The sequence below is a fragment of the Emydura macquarii genome, unplaced genomic scaffold (genome assembly GCF_026122565.2).
Source record: "Emydura macquarii macquarii isolate MOO-44397 ecotype Brisbane River unplaced genomic scaffold, CSIRO-AGI_Emac_v2 contig_3692, whole genome shotgun sequence".
Classification (NCBI taxonomy): Eukaryota; Metazoa; Chordata; order Testudines; family Chelidae; genus Emydura; species Emydura macquarii.
The window spans coordinates 11,688,735-11,709,685 of record NW_027133829.1 but is presented as its reverse complement, the minus strand read 5'-3'; the positions used below and the strand labels follow the sequence as shown (position 1 = coordinate 11,709,685).

General features: G+C 68.3%; 1 protein-coding gene across 1 annotated transcript; it reads left to right on the top strand.

Annotated features, from left to right (window-relative positions):
- The first annotated feature begins 956 nt into the window (after window positions 1-956).
- RRP12 (ribosomal RNA processing 12 homolog) lies at window positions 957-18,979 on the top strand. The gene is made up of 34 exons (XM_067537075.1): window positions 957-1,198; window positions 2,500-2,732; window positions 2,929-3,012; window positions 3,517-3,593; window positions 4,079-4,184; window positions 4,385-4,501; window positions 4,755-4,893; window positions 5,335-5,462; window positions 5,842-5,940; window positions 6,097-6,188; window positions 6,465-6,576; window positions 6,778-6,875; window positions 7,058-7,172; window positions 7,867-8,009; window positions 9,651-9,772; window positions 10,302-10,366; window positions 10,506-10,668; window positions 10,966-11,120; window positions 11,598-11,665; window positions 12,076-12,169; window positions 12,444-12,602; window positions 12,753-12,833; window positions 13,036-13,141; window positions 13,449-13,556; window positions 14,107-14,264; window positions 14,953-15,044; window positions 15,424-15,579; window positions 15,874-16,046; window positions 16,287-16,415; window positions 16,916-16,965; window positions 17,149-17,227; window positions 17,588-17,655; window positions 18,233-18,315; window positions 18,604-18,979. The coding sequence occupies exons 1-34, from the start codon at window positions 1,060-1,062 to the stop codon at window positions 18,704-18,706; spliced, it is 3,894 nt and encodes a 1,297-aa protein (XP_067393176.1). The 5' UTR covers window positions 957-1,059; the 3' UTR covers window positions 18,707-18,979.
- The last annotated feature ends 1,972 nt before the right edge of the window (window positions 18,980-20,951 follow it).

The following is a 20,951-nucleotide window of genomic DNA, read 5'->3' as shown; positions in this document are numbered from 1 at the left end:
CCCCTCCACTGCTTAGCACACAGCCCTGGAGGATGACACCTGCCTGGGAACCCCTCTAGGCTAGCCCCAGGCAGCTGGCGTGCAGAGATGTGCTCCGAGCCAAGGGTGCAGCGCAGCCTCTTCCATACAAGTTGTCCGGGAAGCACAGGCCAGCGCTCTGTGCGGCTCTGCCCCGGACCCTGGGGATCCCTTTAGAGTGGTAGCCCTCTGCAGGGCCACGCTCCCTGCCTGGGATAAGCCTTTGACACCTCTGCTCCCTGGGCCCGCGCCTCTGAGCCCTCAGCAGGCCTGTCTCCCTCCGTGAGCTCCCCCAGCTAGTCCATTCAAACTGGACCCGGGGGATTAGACTAGACACCTCCTGAGCTCCCTGCCAACGCTCATCTCCTTCTTCTAAATCTAAGTATAGAGCACCCCAGCCTGGGCCATCTGCCCTGTGCTCGCCAGCCTGCCCTGGGGTTGGCACTCGGGGGGGTCGTGAGCCGCTCCAGCCCGCGTGAAAGTGGTCACAGCGTTTGGGTGCCCAGCATGAGCCCCAGGGGCCCCCACGGCTGCCGACGCTCAGGACAGGTGCTGGTTGTTGCCCTCTCAGCCCTAGCGCTTAGCAACAAGCCAGGATGGAGCCGGGTATCCGGGGTGCAGGTGCAGAGAAGGAAGGAGGTCTAGCTAAGAATGGCCGCACTGCGTCCGACCCGGGGCCCGTCTAGCCCAGGAGCCTGTTTTGTGACAGTGCTGCGGGGGGAGCGGGGAAATGCAGGCAGCCTGCACTGCAGGCCCTTGGGAGTTTGACAGTGGGGGAGATCCTGGGAGACTACAACTCCCATGATGCCTTGGGGGAAGGAGAGAGAACTCTTCCGCTTCCGGGAAGCTGGTCACAGGGGGCAGAAGACTAGAGTCGCTACTTCCGGCAGAAGGGCGCATGCGTGAACTGAGCTACTTTGATTGGCCGCGCTAGCTGGTGACGTGTTGTGGCCGGCACGCGCCTGGTCTCCGCGTGGCTGCAGCCCCTGCTCTGGGTCCGGCTCGGCTCGGCTCGGTCCGGTCCGGTCCGTCCGGCTCGGGATGGGCAAGGCCGGCAGGCTCCGCTCCGGGGCCGGCCGCAAGCTGCCGCGCTGGGGCAAGGGGCACAGCAGCGACAGCAACCCCGCGAGCCGCCAACACCGCCTGGCCGCCCGCAGCCGCTTCTTCAGCCGGGCCGCGGGTGAGCGGGGCCGGGCCGGGCCGGGGGGACGCGGGGCCAAGGGCGCCCCTCGGGGGCAGGCCCTGGGCTCTGCTGCCGGCGCCTCGGGCTCGGGCCGGGCGGGTGTGCTCTGTCCGGGGCCTGGCCGCAGGGGCCGAGCCGCGCTGTGCCGGGGGCCAGCTGGGACCCCCTCCGCTCCGTCTGTCCCGGGGTGTCTGTGTCCGTCTGTCCCGGGGTGTGTCCCAGGCTCTGTCCGTCTGTCCCGGGGTGTCTGTGTCCGTCTGTCCCGGGGTGTCTGTGTCCGTCTGTCCCGGGGTGTCTGTGTCCGTCTGTCCCGGGTGTCTGTGTCCGTCTGTCCCGGGTGTCTGTGTCCGTCTGTCCGGGCTGGCCGCAGGCGGTGCGCGCTTAGGTCGCTGTCCCTGGGTCAGGGCTGCCTTCCCGCACGCAGCCCACAGCGGCCCCGATCCTGGCCGGGGTCTCTCCGTGGCCCCACTGCGCAGCTTCTCCGCGGGCGATGCCCAGCCTGGCGGGAAGGGACGTGCCCCTGGGGTCTCAGAACGCCGTGGGCAGGTGGGTCCTTGGGGCAGCGCTGGGATCCCGCCGTGGCACCGACTCCTGTGGCCAGAGCTGCGGGAGGGGAAGCGCAGGCCGCACAGCCTCAGCGGCCCAGTACACGGGGTCTGTGAGCCGGGCTTGCTGAAAACCGCGGGTGCTGCTGGTAGCGCTGGCTTGGGGCTTTGTTTCGCTCGGTGGCTTGTAAGTCTCGTCCCCAAAAGGCAGCAGCTCTTGGCATGGACGGGGAGGTGCTGCCCTTGCAGCGCCCGGTTCCACGGGTGGCTAGGGCTGCAAGCTGCCCGGGTGGGCAGCGGAGGCAGGCTAGGCACTGCATGCGTCTCCGCGTTGTCCTGGGTAGGAGAGGGCGACGGGGCTCTGGCACTCACCGGCCTGCGACACAGCCCAGCCGAGCATTCATAAGGGTCTGCCTCTGGTTGGGGAGGGGGCTGGGCCGGTTGGACTGGCTTGGGGCGCACAGACACAGCTGTGGAGCCGTATCGATTCTCTGCTCCGTCCGTCGCTGCTCTGCCGTCTCTGTGGTTCTGGCCCAGGGTCCTCGTTCCGCATGCTGGAACCCCGACCCAGAGCAGCTGTGAGAGCTGGGCATGCGCTGCAGGCCTGGCCTGGGCTCAGAGCAGCTGCGGGAGGGGGTTTCCTGTGTGGCTGCAGGGCAGCGGGAGGGGTTAGCCTGGGGAAGGCAGGGATTTCAAAGCCCTGGGGGGGCTGCGGTGCCCGTCTCGCCAGCACTGAGCGCGTCTGTCCCGCAGAGAAGAGTGACCTGACCGTGGATGCCCTGAAGCTGCACAATGAGCTGCAGTCGGGGTCCGTGCGCCTGGAGCAGACGGGTCAGGGCGCCCAGCCCTGCATGGAGACGGACGACGGCGCCGCTGTCACCGAGAAGTCCTCGGGCACCTTCCTGAGCGGCCTGAGCGACTGCACCAACGTCACCTTCAGCAGGGTGCAGCGCTTTTGGGAGTCCAGCTCTGCCGCACACAAAGAGGTACGGGGGGGACGGGGCGCTCAGCGTGGGGGAGGGCGGGGACGGACTCTGGCCTTTGCTTCGGGGGGATGAGAGGGGGTGTTCTTCTCTAACTGGGGGCTCTGGGGCCTTCCTGAGTGCGATGCGGCCTGCGCTGGCCACCCTGGAATGTCCCTGGGGCTCACCCACTCCATTCCCTCCTGCGCGCTCTCTGCAGATCTGCGCGGTGCTGGCGGCGGTGACGGAGGTGATCCGCTCGCAGGGGGGCCAGGAGACTGAGACCGAATACTTCGCTGCACTGGTGAGAGGCCGTGTGCGTGGGGGCAGCTTTGGCTGGCCTGGAGCCTGCTCCGTGCTGAGGGGCTGTGGAAGGGGCAGCGACTGTCCCTCTGCACGGTGCTGCCCCGGGGTCGCCAGGGGCTGTGGAGGGCCTGGGACGCCGCGGTCGGAGAGCTTTGGGTGGGCGTGCAAGGATCCCTCCACTGGCCCCCGCGCGGCACACCAGCTGAGCTTGTTGGGGCTGACGCCTGGCTCCGGGGCGGGGTGAGGGGTGTAGCTTCACGGAGACAGAGGTGTTGGGATGTTTGAGTTCTAGGGACCTGCTAGGCTCCTGCTGTGGCTGGGGGACCCGTGGGGGGAGGGGGGATAGGCCAGCGATGCACGAGCGGCTGCTGGTGCAGCGCCAGGCTGGGCTGGCTGCGCTGCTGTCCCGGGGCTGCTGTGGGATGCCAGCTGCCTCGTGGGAGCTCCCTTGCCCAGCCCGGGGAGGCCTGGCCGCCCTTGCTCACCCTGGCTGTGTTGCCAGATGACGACGCTGGAGGCTGTGGAGTCGCCGGAGTCGCTGGCTGCTGTCGCTTACCTGCTCAACCTGGTGCTGAAGCGGTGAGTCGGCCTGCCCGGGCAAGTCTCACTGCCCGCGGGGGTGGGGGGAGGATGTGGGGGGCACCAGGTCCCAGGCAGAGCGAGGGAGGGGCGGGGGATGGAAACAAAGCGGAGGTGACAATGCAAGGCGTTGGGTGCTGGGCCGTGGCTGTAGGAGGCATTTTAACAGGGAGGTTCCGAGCCCAGGGGCCCGGGCGGTGCTGATGTGCTGGTGTCCCTGAGCCGAGCTGGGGCACCTGGGGGGCTCAGTGCCAAGCTCTCGGGGGTCCCGTCGGCCCGTGTGGCAGGTGACCTAGTCGCAAGGGGCCTCGCCCTCCAGCGCCGGGGTGGGGGAAGGGCTGGGAGTCGAAGCTGGCTCTCCAGGCAGGATGGGGGGAGGCGGAGGCAGTGCCGTGCTTCGCCCACGACCCCTCCCTTAGCCCCCAGCTGTCTCCCTCGTTGCTGGGCGCCCAGCCGTGCCCACGCCCTCCTCTCCATGCCCGCAGGGTGCCAGGGCCCGTGCTGATCAAGAAGTTCTCGGACACCTCCAAAGCGTTCATGAACATCATGGCCTCGCAGGCTGGCAGCGGCCCCACCTCTGCTGTGCGCTGGGTGAGTGCCGCCGGGGGGGTCCCTGGGGCTGTGAGCCGGGGCAGGCTCTCTGCCCTCGGCGCCTGTGGATTGAAAGCTGCTCAGTGTGGAGCCGCTGGGGAAGGGCAGGTCCAGCCTGGCTTTGGGGGGGCGGCGGGGAGCAGGCCGTTGCCCTGGCTCGGTGCCCGTACCGAGGTGTCCCTGCTGGTCTCTCCCTGTAGGTCGTCTCCTGCCTAGCCACGCTGCTGCGGAAGCAGGACCTGACCGCCTGGAGCTACCCCGTCACGCTGCAGGTTTACCATGGCTTGCTCAGCTTCACGGTCCATGCCAAGCCCAAGGTGAGCCCCTCGGGCCCTGTGGGGTCTGGGTGGAGGGTGCCCCCTTTCTGCCCTAGCCTGCAGGGTCTCTCTGGAGCTGCCTGGCCCGTGCAGCGCCCGGGACGCAGGGGTCCTGGCCCGGCTGGGGCTGGCCAAGCAGACAAGTGTGCCCCAGGGTGTCCCAGCGCGGACTGGCTCTCGCGGGTGTTGGCAGCTTCCTTCCTTGGCGGGCACCCAGGGCACCCCCCACTCACCCTGCTCCCGTGCCCGGCAGGTGCGGAAGGAAGCCCAGCGCGGCGTCTGCGCCGTCCTGAAGGGCAGCGAGTTCATGTTCGGCGACGCGGCTCCCGCGCACCACCCGGCCGCGCGCTCCACAGCCAAGTTCTGCGTGCAGGAGATCGAGAAGGCTGGAGGTAGGGGCTGGAGGGAGTGTCAAGGTGGGGAAGCTGTGGGGGGCTGTGGGCTGCGTGGCTATGGATAGCCACGCATGGGGACCTGGAGGGGTCACGGGACATGTGGGGCTAAGGGAGGAGAGCAGGGGGCCCAGAGGGTTCGTGGGGGGCGTGTGGCTAGGGGAGGAGAGCAGGGGGCCAGGAGCGGGCGTGTGGGGCTAAGGGTGGAGTGCAGGGGGCCGGGAGGGGCCATGGGGCTACCGGGCGACTACAGGGCTCTGGGATCTGCTGGTCTCTTTGGCCTTGTGCCCGTGTGCTGCTGTTCCTGATCCCGCTCGGCGGCTCCTGTGCTGGCTGTCGGGGCCCAGCAGCCCTGTGTCGAGGCTTCAGTCGCGAGGGCCTCGCTCGTGGGGGGCCAGGCAGGGTGGACCTTCTGTGTGTGCATCTCTGCCCTCTTCCCAGGCACCAAGGAGTCCACCACCACCCTGCATGTCCTGACCCTGCTCCGGGACCTGCTGCCCTGCCTGCCCCTGGTCGCGGTGAAGAGCTGCTGCGAGACATTGCTCCGAGTCATGACCCTCAGCCACGTGGTGAGCAGCCGGCCGGGTCCTGGGCGAGGGGGCCTGTCACCGTCGTGGGCCCCGGGGCTGGCTAGTTGCTGTTGCCTGGCTGTGCCGTGCCAGGGCTGTGCACACCGCCTGCTCCCTGCTGTCCCGGGCCAGCCCTGTGGGGTCAGCGGGGGCCCTGCAGGGTAGCGGGGTGCAGGCAGGGGACGCCGGGGCTCCGTCTGGGATCAGGCTGGAATTCCAGCCCGTTCCTCCCCCGTCTGCCTGTGGGGTGCGGCGTTCCCCGTGGGGCCCGGGCCCCAGTGCGGCCCTGGAGCTGGGATCTGCCCACGGCTGGGGCTGGAGAGGCCATGGGGTTGGGGGCACGTTCCCGTCTCGCTCCCTGACGCTTTGTCCTTTGCAGCTGGTGACGGCTTGCGCCATGCAGGCCTTCCACAGCCTGTTCTGTGCCCAGCCCGGCCCAGCCTGCCTGTCTGCTGAGCTCAACGCCCAGATTGTCACGGTGAGTGCAGGTGGGCAGCAGTGGGGGGTTGTGGGAGCCGGGGCCACAGTGGGAGCAGGGGGGCCATGGCGGAGGGGTCCCAGGTTGGGGGGCCAGGACGGGCTGGGGGAGGAGGTGGGCTCTTCTCAGCCTGTCTGCTCTGCTCTGCCCGGCCAGGCCCTGTACGACTACATGCCCAGCGAGAGCGACCTGCAGCCCCTGCTGGCCTGGCTGGCGGTCATGGAGAAGGCGCACAGCAACCTGGCCCGGTAACGAGCTGGGCTGGGCGGCGAGGGCCCTGGGGTGGGGGGGGCACTGGGGCCGGGGGCCCCGTCTCCAGGTGCTCTGTGGCTGGGGGGGCTCCATCTCCGGGTGCTGGGGTGGCAGGGGCCCTGGGGGAGGGAGGGGTGCTGGGGCTGGGAGGCTCCGTGTGTGGGTGCTGTGTTGGCGGGAGCCCTGGGAGTGGGCAGCTGGGGCTAGAGAGTTTTGGGGGCGGGGGTTGCTGGGACCGCATGTGCGGGTGCTGGACAGTTTCTCTCTCGCAGGCTGCAGAGGGACCTGTGCTGGGGGCACCTGCCCCGCCTCTTCACGGCCGCTGTGAGCTGCTTCCTCTCCCCCCACCCGCAGGTGGTGGCAGCTGCGACCCAGACCCTCAAGGTACCGTGAGCAGCTGCTCCCCCTCCCTGGCCCGGCTGTTCTGGCCGGGGGTGGCTATTCCCGCCCCTGCCGTGCGGCAGGGCTGGGTCTGTGGTGGGCGGGTCGTGGTGGAGCGCTGCGTGCTGGGAGCTGCACGCTCCGTGGCCAGCGTGGCCCTGGGGGGCTGTGGCTAACCCCTCCCTTCATGACTGCCCCCTGCAGGCCCTGCTGCGCGAGTGCGTGGCCCCCCACGTGGCCGAGCTGGGGCCCGTTTCTGCCTCCGCCTCTGGACCCGCTTCCCACCTTTGCCGGATGTTCAGGTGAGAGGGGCTCAGCGTGCCTGCCTGGCGGTGGGATGGGGCTGCCTCTTGGCCCCGGCCCCTCCCCAGCTCCGTGCTCTTGTGCCTGTCCCTTGATGAGCCCCGTCCTGCCGGGTGTGGGCGCGGTACATCCTGCCCGTGTCCCCGGGCGGTGCTGAGCCGGTTTTCTCTCCCTGGCGCAGGGCGGTGGAGGAGGGCTTGACATACCGATTCCACGCGGCGTGGGCCTCCGTGCTGCAGGTGCTGCGGGCCTTCTTCGAGGCCTGTGGGAAGCAGTGCCACCCCTTCATGAGGAAGGTAAGGGGGCTGGGAGAGCCTGGGGCTCAGGGGCCCGGCAGGCCGAGTGCTGGGTGGCACGGACGTGGGGTCGGGGCTCCAGGTCTGGGCCTTGCAAATGCTTCCCGCAGCATCGCCAGTGCCGAGAGCCGGTCGGTCGAGCTGGCTTCCCAGACGTCGGCGTCGGAGGTGGTGTTGGGATGCCCAGGACAGGGCTTGAAAGGGCCGTTCCGGAGGTGGGGGGAGTCCAGCAGTCTCGCAGCTGCTGGCCCGGGGGTGAGCGCGTGCATGGCATCCCAGTGCCCCTGGTGCTATGGCTAGGGGCTGCCCGTCCCGCCCCCGGGGTGAAGGGGGTTCCAAGCTCTGTCCTGGGGCACAGTCCTTCACAGGAGACCTAGCACCTCCCCAGGGTGCTCTGCCTGCTAGAGATCTCTGGGGAGGCTCGCTCTGGCTTCCCTAGCCACCCACCACGGTGCAGGGCTCTGGCTGGCTGTGCTCCTCCCCAGGGGTGGCTGCATCCCCACAGCCACAGGCTGAAGCGCAGGGGGAGGGGATCTGCTCTGAGGAGGCCTCAGGCTGCGGCCTTGCGTGCGAGTGTCTCGGCGGGGTGGTGGGGAGGACACGCGCCTGCCCTGGGGTGTGGGCTGCTCCTGGGCCCAGGGGGCGTCTGGGGGGTTCTGTGTGCCCGGGTGACCACCCCGCATCTGCCCTGCAGTGTCTGCAGTCCCTGTGCGACCTGCGCCACTCCCCGCACTTCCCCCACACCAGCGAGCTGGACCAGGCGGTGGGGGCTGCGGTGGCCAGCATGGGCCCCGAGCTGCTGCTGCAGGCCGTGAACCTGGAGATAGACGGCACAGAGTGAGTACAGCCCCCCTCCGCCCCCACGCCAGCTTGCGGGGCAGCCACCGGCTGGGGCTGGGCCTGGGCTGGGCCTGGGCGTCACCTGCAAACGAATGGATGGATGGTCCAGGCACCAGATCCTGGCCGGGCCAAACCAGGAGCCTTGAACCTTTACCCACAGTCCCGGGGTCTGGTCCGTGCCCCAGCGTGACGCCTCCTGCCGGTCGGGCCCCAGGGCCTCTCTCAGCTCCGCAGGGGCAGGGCTCCAGGTTCGGGCCTTCTGCACCAGCGTTCCCTGCCTGTCCCCAGGACCCCCTGCAGCACATCCGGCCAGGCCAGGCCAGTCCCCGCGGCTGGCTTGTGCTCACTCTTGAGGGGACGATGCTCTGAGTGTTTCTAGGGACACGGGCGGCCTTCTCCAGCCAAGGGAGCTGGTGATGGTCATGGTCGGGGTGTGAGAGCCCTTAGCCGAGCCCAGAGCGATGAAGGCTAAAGCACGGACCCGTCGGGGAAACGCGGGGCCTGGCCAAGCGGTAGTGACCCCTCATGGTCAACCTGAACCAGGTCCCAGGTGTCGCGGACCCGCAGGGTTGGTTTTACAGCCCCAGCTTCAGACAGTCTCTGGGTGGGACCTGTCAGCGAGCCAGGCCCCCCATGGTCTCACTCCTCCGTCAGGGTAAACCCTGTGGCTTCACCGCCTCCTAGACCGAGTCTCTCCGCTCCAGCCTGCCTGCTTCACCACCAGCTGGCCATGCCCTGGTCGTCAGCACCATGCTTAATGGATCTTAATCCCAGGACAGTGTACTTTGTGTATGAGCCTTTTGTGAGGAACCTTGTCCAAGGCCATCTGAAAGTCCAGGCACTAGATCCCCTGGATCACCCTTGTCCAGATGCTTGTTGATGACCGCAGATAATTCTAGTAGATTGGTGAGGCATGATTTCCCGTTACAGTAGCCATGTTGAGTTTTCCTCAGTAATTGTGTTCGTCTGTGTCTGATCATTCTGTTCTTTACTATAGTTTCAGCCAGTTTGCCTGGTACTGAAATGAGGCTTACCAGCCTGTAATTGCCGGGATCGCCTCTGTCTGGAGCCTTTGTTAAAAATTGGCATCACGTTAGCTATTCTCCCGTCATCCGGGACAGAAGCTGATTTGAATGATAGGTTACATGGCACAGCTAGCAGATCTACAGTCTGGTCTCTGAATTCCTGCAGAGCTCTGGGGTGAATCCCATCGGGGCCCGGTGACTTATAACTGTTTGTTTTACCAATTTGTTGCAAGGTTTTCTCTACCGACACCTCAGTCTGGGGCAGTTCCTCAGATCTGTCACCTAAAAAGACTCAGGTCTGGGAATCTCCCTCACGTCCTCTGCAGTGACGACCGACGCAGAGAATTCATTTAGCTTCTCTGCATCAGCCTAGTCTGCCTGGAGTTGCTCCTTTAGCACCTCGGCCATCCAGTGGCCCCGCTGTCTGCTCGCAGCCTTCCGCTTCTGAGGGACTTAATACAATTCTTGCTGTTCGTTCGAGTCTAGTCTGAGTCGGTGACTTGTCATCCCAGAGGCTGTTCCAAGGCGGGGGGCGAAGCATCGATCCTGTGGATCTGTGATGGGGCAGCGGAAATGTCCCTGCTGCAGCTCACCTGTGTATTCCCCTCTGCAGGGAGACGCTGGATTTTCCCCGCAGCTGGCTCCTGCCAGTCATCCGGGACCACGTCCAGGGCACGCGCCTCGGGTTCTTCACCAGCTATTTCCTGCCCCTGGCGGCCACCCTGAAGAACCGAGGTAACTAGAGGGGAAGGGCCCCCGGGGCTGACGCGGCCGTGGAGAGAGAGCGGCAGCGTTAGCAGAGCTGCAGGCGTCCCCTCCGTTCAGCCCTGCACAGCAGCAGTGGCGGCGGTGTGGGGCGTCCCCTTACTGAGGCTGGAGGTGAGCTGCTGGGGAGCAGGGGGGTGTCCCCAGAACATCATGGGGCGCAGAACCAGCATGGCCCCGGGGGCTGCTGCCGAGGGGCCTGGAGGTCAGGGGCTGGTGGTGTCTTTGCTCCTCTTGGACCCTGCTGCCCCTGTCAGCAGAGCTTCCCCATGGCAGGGTGCCCCCTGCTTACCCCTGGGAACGCCCTTGGTCCGGGTGGATGCTCCGTCACGGGCCATGTTTAAATCCTGCCGGGGTGGTTCTGAAAGCTCTGCTCCAGGGTTATTCTGGGGCAGGTCCCTGGCTCTATCCAGCTGGGATGAGATGGTCACAGTGGGCCCTTCTGGCTGCGGGGTCTACGAATCCCCTGGGCTCACCTCCCCTTGTCTCTTTGCTGCAGCCACAGAGCTGGCCCAGGCCGGGAAGACGCTGGAGTCCAAGATCTATGACACGCTGCAGTGGCAGGTGAGAGGCTCCGGCCATGGGGGTCGCGGGGTGGGGCCTGCGGCTGGGCGGGGCGGGTTGGATCCTTGCCAGGGGGCAGCTCTGCCATGTCGGGCTGCTGTCCCCGGCTGCCCCTTTGCTCACCTCTCTTACCTTTCAGATCTGGACCCTGCTGCCCGGTTTCTGCACCAGGCCCACGGATGTGGTGTCGTCCTTCAAGGGGCTGGCGCGGATGCTGGGCACAGCCATCAGCGAGCGGGCGGACCTGCGGCTCACTGTCTGCCAGGCCCTGCGCACGCTCATCAGCAAGGGCTGTGAGACGGGTAAGGGCTGGGCCGGGTGTCCCCGGCCGGGGGGCTGGGTCATCGGGCGGTGGAGTGGCCCAGTGCTGGGATGGGGGAGCAGGACGGAGCTGCCAACACACACACCCCCCCCCCCCAGGATTCTGGAATGTCTAATGGTCTTTTCCACCCTGGCTGGGGGTCCCAACCCCCCAGATCTCAGGATTGTGGGGGGCCAAGCTGTGAAGCTGCCAGGGGAGAGCAGCTGGGTCTCTAGGGCCGCGTGTGGGGCGGTGGGTGCGTGGTGCAGACCCTCACTGCCGTGTGCCCCTCCCCTAGACGCCGAGCGGGCTGAGGTCGGCCGCTTTGCCAAGAACTTCCTGCCTATCCTGTTCAACGTGTACAGCCAGCCGGAGGACGCGGGGGGCAGCGCGGCCCATCGGCGCTCGGTGCTGGACACCGTCCGCGCCTACCTGACCATCACCGAGCAGCAGGTGAGGTGGGGCTAGGGGCAGCCTGGCAGCGTGGGGCAGCTGTGCCCCCTGCAGGGGCCAGTCCTCCCCTGGGGCACCATCGGGGCCCCCCCGCACAGCCAGCTGCTGGCATAGGCACGGCGGCGCTCAGCCGGGATGCCAGGTGAGCACGGAGGGGACGTCCCCACCTGTGCTGGGGAGGAGCCTGCCCCGGGGGGCATTGAATTCCCTGCGCAGCCTGCGCCGTCGGACGCTCTCCAGCAGGGCCCCCTGGCTGGCGGGGGCTCGGCAAGGACCCTGGGGGTTGTCAGCAGTGGGGATTGAACCCTGGGGTGCTCAAAGCTCCCCTGCCCGAGTTCTCACGCGTTGCTCGGAGGCTGCAGCGTGCTCGCCTCCTCCTGTGTGCCAGCCGCGGGCGGGGGTTCACGGGCGGGGGGCTGCGCAGGCAGGGGTGTGGCTCGTGAACTGACCCCGGTCCGGCGGCTCGTCCCCCTGCAGACGGTGTGCGGGTTCCTGGAGAAAGCCAGCGAGAGGCTGAGCAGCCCCGAGAGCACCGAGTTCACCAGGTAATGCTGCGGGTGGGCGCACTCCTGGCCGTGCCCCCGGGCGCCCTGGGGGGCTGTCTCCCCCCGCAGCCTGGGAGGGAGACGGGGGCTCCCCCTCCAAGCCCAGGCCTGGACACAGCTGAGCTCCTCTGTGGGTGAAGCCGTAGGCACGGGGGGACGCCCCCGCAGTTCATCGCCGTCGCAGACGCATCCAGCTGCACTGTCAGACAGTCGGGTTGTTTTCCCCACTGCTACCGGGGGGCTGGTCTGGCGCCTGCCTCCTCTGGTGGCTAGAAACTGCCTCCCTCCCGGCCAGCGTATCGCTGTGTGTTGGGGGCGCTCAGCGCTGAGCACCTCCCACCCCAGCAGGGAGCCGGGCAGAGTCCTGGACCCCCCGCGGCCCCTCGGCTAACGCCCCCTTTCCACCGCAGACTCTCCATTCTGGACCTGATCGTGGCCATGGCTCCCTACGCCGACGAGCCCTCCCTGAGCGCCCTGTACCGCACCATCCGGCCCTCCCTGCAGGTGCGTCGCCCAGGCTGATCCCTCCCGGGTGGGGGACGGGGGCTGGGGCTGGGCGCCCTGCGAGGGCATCGTGGTGGGTCCGGCTCCCTGTTCCCTCCATCCCTCACGGTGCGCTCACTGGCCTGGGACGGATGTGGGCTGACTGGAGGGCGCGTGGCTCCTGCCGGCTCTCCCTGGGTCTGTGGAGCGGAGCGGCTCTGCAGCCGGGTGCCCCGCGGTGGAGGGGGCGGCGCTGGCTCCGTGGCTGACGCTGGCGGGGTCCGTCTCCCCGCAGAGCAAGGAGCACGGCGTGCAGAAGAAGGCCTACCGCGTGCTGGAGGAGGTCTGCGCTGCCTCCCGGGCCCCCTGCCAGGCCTTCGTCCGCAGCCAGCTGGAGGAGCTGGAGAGGGACCTGCTGGGCTCCCTGCAGAGCGCTGCCTCTCCCGCCAAGAGGGTGAGCTGCGGGCTGGGGCAGAGCGCTGGGGGGCAGGGGCGGGCGCAGGCTGGGGAGAGGGACCTGTGTGTGGGGGGCGGAGGGCACGGCCTGGGGCAGGGGGCGCTTGTCCTTCAGAGTGTGATGCCGCTGTCCCGCTCCTTCCTGCAGCCGCGGCTGAAGTGCCTGTTCCACGTCGTGAAGCAGCTGACGGCCGAGCACGAGGACTTCGTCACGGCCCTGGTCCCGGAGGTGAGGGCGCAGCGGACGGGCGGGGTCTGGACGTGGGGTGGCCCTGCTGCTGGGCCGGCCGGTGGGAGCGGGCTCCCTGCAAAGGGCTTCTCCAACGTGGTGCGTGCTGAGGGAGGGCGCTGGAGGGGTGCAGGGCTGATGGGGAGGAGCGTGGGGGCTAGGCTGGGGGGGTGCAGGTTCTGATAGGCGTCTCTGCTGCCAGGTGATTCTCTGCACCAAGGAGGTGTCGGTGGGGGCCCGCAAGAACGCCTTCCTGCTGCTGGTGGAGATGGGGCAGGCCTTCCTCCGCTTCGGCCCCACACCGCAAGGTGAGGCATTTTCCCCCGCTCCCTGGGCCCTGCCCCCAGCCCCCACCACCCCGGGCCTGCTCTGGGCCCCCCTGCAATCTCCCTATCCCTGTAAGGATCTCCAGTGCTAAATCTGCCAGACCAGCCCCCTCCCTGCCTGCCTGTCTGTCTGTCCTGGCCCCGTGGGGTGCAAAGGCCTGCCCTGCATGGCCCCCGCCTGCCCCTGCAACCGGCACCTTCCACTCCCCTGCCCTGTGCTGTGAATTCGCTGAGCCGAGAGGCCCTGGGGGTGGGCTGAGCTAACGAGGGGCCGTCCCTTCCCGCCCAGAGGCCATGCAGCGGTTCCTGCTCCTGATCTACGCGGGGCTGACGGGCTCGGTCACCATGATCAGCTGCACGGTGCTGGCGCTGACCCGCCTCCTCTTCCAGTTCCAAGGTGAGGGGGCCTCTGACCCTGGGGGCTGCGCTGGGCCGTGGGGGGGGGCTGGAAGCCGTGCAGCTCCCCTGGCAGCAGGGCTGAGCCAAGCGTCTCTAGCCCCCAGGGTACCTCCGTGGACGCTCGCAGTCGGGCCTGGAGAAGGGTGCCGGGGGGGTGGGGGGCGGGTGGAAGGGCCCCTAGCAGCAGCCGGGATGTAGCCATGTGGGGTCCCTGCGCCCCTGGGTCAGACACTAGGGGGCGCCGAGGGGCTGCTCAGAAGGTGGGGCTAGAGGGAAGGCCCCGCCCATCCGCAGGCCCCGCCCTCCTGCTCGAGGTTGGGTGTAGATGAGTACAGCTGGTGCTGGGCATGGGTCTCCTGAGCCAGAGACTCCTGGGTCTTGTCCCTGCCCCATGGAGCTGGGGAGCAGCTTCCTCCCCCGGCACTAGCTCGGGCTCCCCCTTCTCCACCCCCAGTGCCCAGGGGCGCTGCCGCGGCTTGCCCGGGGGGCAGGGGGTGTGGGCTGGCGGGGGAACCCACGGCCCAGCCTGAGCCCTGTGCCCCTTGCAGATCGCATGGGGCTGAGCGCGGTGGAGCAGCTGCTGCAGAACGTCTGCCTGCTGCTGGGCTCGCGCACGCGGGACGTGGTCAAGGCTGCGCTGGGCTTCCTCAAGGTGGCCCTGCTGCTGGTGGACGTCGGGCAGCTGGCCAAGCACGTCCCCACGATGGTGAGAGCCGGGGCCCGGGTGGGGGGCCTGGGTGGGCGGCGCGCGCTGCAGAGCGGGAGTGGCCCTTCCCTTGCTCTGGCTGTCTACCCCACCGCTGGGCCATGGGGGGCCAGTCCTGGCCCTGAGGGTGTGGGGGGCTTCCAGCCCCGCCTGTGTGGGGCCCATGCGTGGCCTGTCCTCCCGCCCCAGAACAGTCTCTGGGGTGCGGTGCCCTGGCCCACAGCTGGTGCCTGGGCTCTGAGTGCGTGGTAGACACACGCCCCGTGGCCTCTGGTGCTGCCAGGCAGCCACCTAGCTCCAGCTTCCCGCACCCTGCTGGCAGGGGAGGCTGTGGGGGGCAGGTGGGCGGGGCTAGGCGAGGGGTGGGGGGCAGTGCAGGTGTGATGAGCCCTGTCTGGGGAGGGTGGGGGTGATGAGCTGTGACGGGGGGGGGGGCAGGGGGAGATGGGGTGAGATGGGGCAGACTGAGGGGGGGTGTTGAGGGGGGCGCTACACAGCAGGGGTGTCTCGGGGGGGAGGTGATCGCTATCCCGAGCAGCAGGTCCCGGGGGGAGGTGACGTGGGGGGGGTGCTGTCCCAGAGCAGGGGTGAGGTGCTGTCCCGGGGGGGGAGGTGATCGTGGGGGGGCAGCGGATCAGGGTGGGGGGGTGCTGTCCCAGAGCAGGGGTGACAGTCCCTGTCCCGGCAGCTGGAGGCCGTGGGGCACCTGACGGACGACATGAGGCGTCACTTCCGCATGAAGCTGAGAAACCTCTTCACCAAATTCATCCGCAAATTTGGGTGAGCGGGGCCGGGGCCGGGTCCGGGGGGCTGCCGTGCTCTCATGTGGGGGGCGCAGCCTGCTGAGCCTGTGGGCGGCAGGGCGGGCCTGGAGCAGCTGCACTGTGGAGGGGGGGGGGGGGTCCATGCACAGGCTTTGCCCTGGCTTTAAGCTGGGGTGGGGGCTGTGGCGGGAGGGGGGCTGGATGTTGGAGGGGGGCCGCTCTGTGTGGGGCTGGATGGGGGGCTGTATGGGGGGCTGGGCTGGGCCTGGGGTCACAGAGCACACGCTCTCCGCAGCTTTGAGCTGGTTCGGGAGCTGCGGCAGGGGGGGAATTGTGTGGCGGAGGAGGGCTGGGCCAGGCCGTGGGTCGCTGATCGTGCTCCCTCTGCCCCCCAGCTTCGAGCTGGTGCGGGGCCTGCTCCCCGCCGAGCACCACAAGGTGCTGGTCAACATCCGCAAGGCCGAGGCCCGGAGCCGCAAGCAGCGGGCCCTGAAGCAGGCGGCAGCGGTGGGCGAGGAGGAGACAGCAGGGGCGCAGCCCAGGGGAGACAGGTATTGGGGGGCAGCCCCTGAGCCCTGGGGCGTGGCATGTGGGGAGCGCTCTGCTGGGCATGGCGCTGCCTGCCTTCTCCCTCGGGAGACTTGTGGGGCAGGGACGCCTGGGCCCCTCAGGAGGTGGCAAGGGGGTGAATCAGGTCCCAGGGTCCATGGTGGTGGTGGTGAGGGAGGGGATCTTGTGCCCCAGTCCTGTGCTGAGTGGTGGTGGGGCGGCACGGGGCTGGGGGCGGGTCCTGTGCCCTGGGGCGGCATGGCACAGCGCCCTCTCCCCGCTCTCACCCGTCCCAGCATGGAGGATATCCTGGCCGACTCGGGCTCCGAGGAGGAGGAGGAAGAGGAGAGGCGCGGCAGGAGGGAGCAGAGGAAGCAGGCCCGGCAGAAGAGCCAGGCCTGGCTGAAGGAGGGCGAAGGGGATGAACCCCTCAACTTCCTGGACCCCAACGTGGCCCAGAGGGTGCTGGGTAAGGAGTGGCCTGGGGGCCCTGGGGCCAGGCTGTGGGATTGCCCTGCAGCCTGCCCACGCTGCCTGGGTCAGGCCTGTCCCCCAGTGCATGCAGGCCGGGCTGATGGGGGGCATGGCCCGGGCTTTGGGGGAGCTGTGCGCAGTGGGGAGAGCCACGGCCGTGCCGCAGCCGGGGACGGTGGGAGCGTGGCCACATTCCCTGCTGGCCTGCTAACCCCTCGTCTCTCGGCTGAACCAGCTACCAAGCCGGGCAGCAGCCGGGCCAGGAGAGCCAGCGGCGACTTCAAGGTGTCGGCGGACGGGCGGCTGATCATCCGCGAGGGCCCGGAGGATGAGGACGAGGACGAGGACGATGAGGGAGCCAAAGGTACCGACCGGGCTGGGAATGCAGGGACCTGGCTCGCCCACCCCTCGCAGGGAGCTTCTCCTGCCATGCAGGGCTCGGTGAGAGCCGCCACTCCTTGCCCCAGCGCCCTCAGCGGGCATGCGGGGGCCCTGACTGGCTCCTGGGCCTGGGCATCGGGTCTGGTGCAGCCCCTCGTCTGGCTATCGCTGCAGGCAGGGCAGGGCAGGGCCGACTCCAGGTGGTGGAGGGCAGCACCTCTTGCGGGCCGTGGGGCTGCCTGGCCATGCCCACCTGCTCATGTGGGGCAGCCATAGCGGGCAGGTCTCCCGTCCCCTCCTGCCACAGGCACCCGGGGGCTCCCCCAGTCCCTCCTGGGCATCCCAGCCAAGGGGAGCCGCGTCCGTCCCTAGGCCGCCCTCTGTCTGGCTGTGCCTGGGCAGGAAATCCCAGCCTCGGTGCCTGGCCCTGGCCCTGGCCCTGGCCCTGGCCCTGGCCCTGACCCGTGCTCTTCTTTACTCCAGGGGTGGACGAGGAGATGGCTGACCTTGTGCAGGAAGTGAGGATCCAGAGCGTAAGTAGGGGGCTGAGCGCCTGCCCCTGGGGTCGGGGTCGGGCTCAGGCCAGTCGTGCCTCGTGGGCCCAGCAGGCGTTGTGCCGGGGAGTGACTGGGCCTCGGGGCTCGGGCACTGGCTCGTTCTCCGCGGTGGGGCTGCGGGGCCCAGCGGCTCCCGGCTGAGCTGCTCTCTCTCTGCAGAAGAAGGCTCAGAAGCGCCGGTTCCGGGAGGAGGCGGAGGACGAGGAGCCGGAGGCTGGGACCCGGGTGCAGTACAAAGGTGACTCTAGGCCGCGCGGTGCTGCCCCCAGGATGCATGGGGCTGGCTGGCCCCCTGAGGGTGGGATGTGCTGGAGGCATCGTCTCCCCTGCTGCTGGGGCTGGGTCCGGGGTGGACTCCAGGTCCCTGCAGGAGCACTGGGCTCAGGGCCTGTTTCCCAGGCTGGGCTCGGGCGCTGATGCCCTCCCAGCTCCTGGGATCGCCCCCACCTGGCACGTGGCCCGGGCCAGAACTCAGGGGTGCCGGCTCCCCAGCTCTGTGCTGGTTCCTGCAGCCGGGGCACAGACCCTGCTTGGAACGCCCCTTCCCCCATCTCAGCCCCAACGCTGCCCCTGATGCACGTTTGTTGCTGTTTTCAAGCTGGGGGCTCCGGCATCCACCGGCGGCTGGACACGGGGGCGGCCCTTGGGGCAGATTACAAGGCCAAGGTAAGAAGGCCCGAGCGTGGGGCTGGAGGGGGGCACCATGCTGTGGTGGAGTGAAGCACGGGGGGGGGAGAATGTGAGGATTCTCCCTCCCCTCCCCCCGCTGCAGGGCCTCGTGTGCAGAGGCTTTGGCGTCGGCCCTGGGTGGGAGCAGGTGGCAGGGCGCCCCCCGTTTGCGACGCCTGGGGCTGGGGCACGGCGGCCGTGCTGCCTGAGAAGCTCTGCAGGTCGCCAATGTCACCGCTGGGAGCCGAGCAGCTTGCGTTGAAGCCAGCGTGTCCCTGGCCATGGGCGTGGGGTGCCCAGGGGTGGTGTAACCTGGGGCCCGTCCCCCGGGATTATCTCGCTGCCCTTGTGGTCTGGCCTGGCCCAGCCCGGCTGGGGTTGGGACTGTGGCCCTGGAGGTGGCTGTGGCCGGGCTGAGGGATGGGGCAGGACCCCCGCTGGCCTCGTGGCTGCGTCCGTCCGAGCCAGGTCCCTTGCTGCCCCTTCTGGGCTCCGTACCCGGGGCTGTCAGCATCCCCGCCCTGACCCCGGTGTGCTGGTTTCTGATCCCTCCTCGCCCCCATGTGCTCCCCAGAGAGGCCGAGGTGACGTGAAGAAGAAAGGCCGGCTGGACCCCTATGCCTACATCCCGCTGAACAGAGCCAAGCTCAACAGAAGGTACGGTGGGTGCCCGCCTGGCAGCCCGCGCAGCGTGTCAGCCGGGGAGGGACCACGCCAAGGCTGGGGTGGATCTGGAGCGAAGCTGGGAGGAGAGCCCTGGGGCCCAGTCCTGTGCTCGCTCCAGGCCCCTGTGCTCTGCCAGATGTGTCGGCGCTGCAGCTGGGTGTTCGCTGCCGGGGAGGCCGGGGCTGGGGTAGCTGGACGCCACCCCCCAGCTCTGTGGCTTGCTGTGAAGCTGACTTTGGGCAGCTCTCACCTGCGCGCTCTGCTCCTGTCCCCCCACAGGAAGAAGGCAAAGATGCAGGGGCAGTTCCAGGGCCTGATGAAGGGGGCCCAGCGGGGCGCGCAGACCGGCCGCAAGCACCGCCACAAAGAGCGTCGAGTGTGAGGCCTTGAACACCCCCCACGCACCCTCCCAGGCAGGGCCCCGGCACCTGCCCCCCCAGGGCTGCTGGTTCTGGGGCAGGCAGGGGCTCCGCGTGGCCCACGGAAGAGGCAGGGAGGAGATGGACACTGATTGTGCGAGGTTTGTTTGGAGCCACCGGCGCCCCCCTTGTTCCGGACACTGACGGGCTCACAGCTGCGGCTGGTGCGGAGCTGAGCAGGACAGTGACGGCAGCATTGAACCAGCATGCTGAGAAATAAACCCGGTGCCCTCCTCGCGCTGCTCCCTTGCCGTCCTTCCCGCCAGGAGGGCTCTGCCGTGGGAGGGCTGACGTCTCCCATCCCTTCACTGGGGAGTCCTGTAGGATGCTGGTGTGGGGGGCTGCAGGGGCTCATGGGTGACCGTGCTGGTGCCACGCTCCCCTCGCAGCAGAAGCAACGTCTGGTCTGCGCCCTGCCCTGCCTTGCCCTGCTGGGGGCGCTGTAACCCCACGCTGGGCTCAGCTGCTCTGAGCAGGGTCACTGACCCCGAGCCCCGTTATTGCCCTGGCATGTTCCCGGCGCCCCAGCCACTCTGAGGCCCCGGCTGGTTTGTTACCTCTGTGCTGGGGAGCCCGGAGAGACCCTCACTGGACCGGGAGGTCTGGCCCCTGCCCCAGACACCGCTGGGCTGGGAGTGGCAGCGAGCAGGGGCGATCGTGTGGCAGAACTGCCGCCCCCATGGCCCTGTGTGAAGCCAGAGCGCTCCATGCACGGGGGTGAGCTCCGGCGACGGTGCCGGGGCAGGGGGAGCCTGCTGTGTGGGCAGCCGTCAGCAGGGCTAGGTGCTCGTGGCCCTCGCACCACAGGAGGCGGCAGCAGCAGCTGGGTCTGCCCTGAGCTGCCCCTGATGCCCAGTCGTGGGTCGGGTGTTGGCTGATCCCAGCAGGTCAGTGGGGTGGGAGCGCCCCATGGCTGGGGCTGTGCTGCTGGATAAGGGGGGGGGTGAGCCGAGGAACGTCTCTGAAGGGCTTTGTCTGAGCAGCCTCGTGGCCCAGCCAAGAGCCATACGTGCTCCCAGCCAGGCTCATCCATGGCGCACGGCCTCGCCGGGGAGCCATGCGGGTCTGGGGCTGCTCGGCCACTCGTTGCTTCTGCTTCACACAGCACGCACCCACGGGCAGCGCAGCCCGGCGCAGCCTCCAGCAGCGTGAGGGAGCAGAACGGGCCTCGCCGTTGCCGCCCGGGAACCGGCACCAGGCCAAAGCCTGGCAGCCCTCAGGAACTTACACGGCCGTGGCCAGCGGCGGGAGCGGGGCTGGAAGCGAGCAGGGCGGATGGCCAGTCATCCCAGCCTGGGGCCTGTCTCATGCAGCGCGGGGAGGTGAAACACCCCAAGGTCCCTGCCAGTCCCGTGGCATGGGGGAGAGATTCCTAGGAACCAGGTAGCCTGAGTTCGGCCCATGGGCTGCAGCCCCGAGAGCAGATTCTCTGCAGCGCCTCAGAGCCAGTCGCTGTCCTGTGTGCAGCTGGTGCCAGCTTCGATGCTTCAGAGGAAGGAGGAACAAAAAATCCAGGCAGCATCCAGTCAAATGTGCAGCGGGTCTCTTTCTCCTGGGCCGGGGCCTGCCCTGCACCGCAAACATGCTGTGCTGGACCCACCTGGGTCTAAGTCCTGCTGTGCCGGCAGCGTCTAACCTTGAACACCAGCAGTGGGTTCACAAAACAAATCCCTGTACATCTGCGCCAACACCGTCTGCCCCAGGGTGCTGCCGCGTCTCTTGGCCCGGGCATTGTCTGTGGGGCGCGTAGGAATTGCCGTACTGGGTGAGACCGTGGGGCTCATCTAGCCCAGTGTCCCGTGCCCAGCAGAGCCAGAGCCAGCCGCAGCAGGGCCCGGTTCAAGGAACCTTCACAGCAATGCTGCCCCCAGAGGGTGTCCCGCTGACGCAGGGAGGTTATCGCTCACCGACCCCGGAACGTTTCCCATCGTAACCGGCTGTTCCTGGGAGACAGAAAAGTGTCCGGTGCTGGGTGGCAGCCTGCGGTGAGGGTGAATTGTTGGCATTTGCTAAGGTGCCGGATGGATTGTTTAAAGCTGAAATCTAACAAACTAGACAGACCCAGTTGATAAGTGCTGTGCTGGGATGGAATCGACGAGGATAACTCCTTTCATGGAGTCCAGGGAGCTTCGGTTTCCTGATTTTAATAGTAGGTCACCTCTTACCTTGGGCAGCATTTCTCAAGTCAGGGCACTTGGTTTTTCTTAG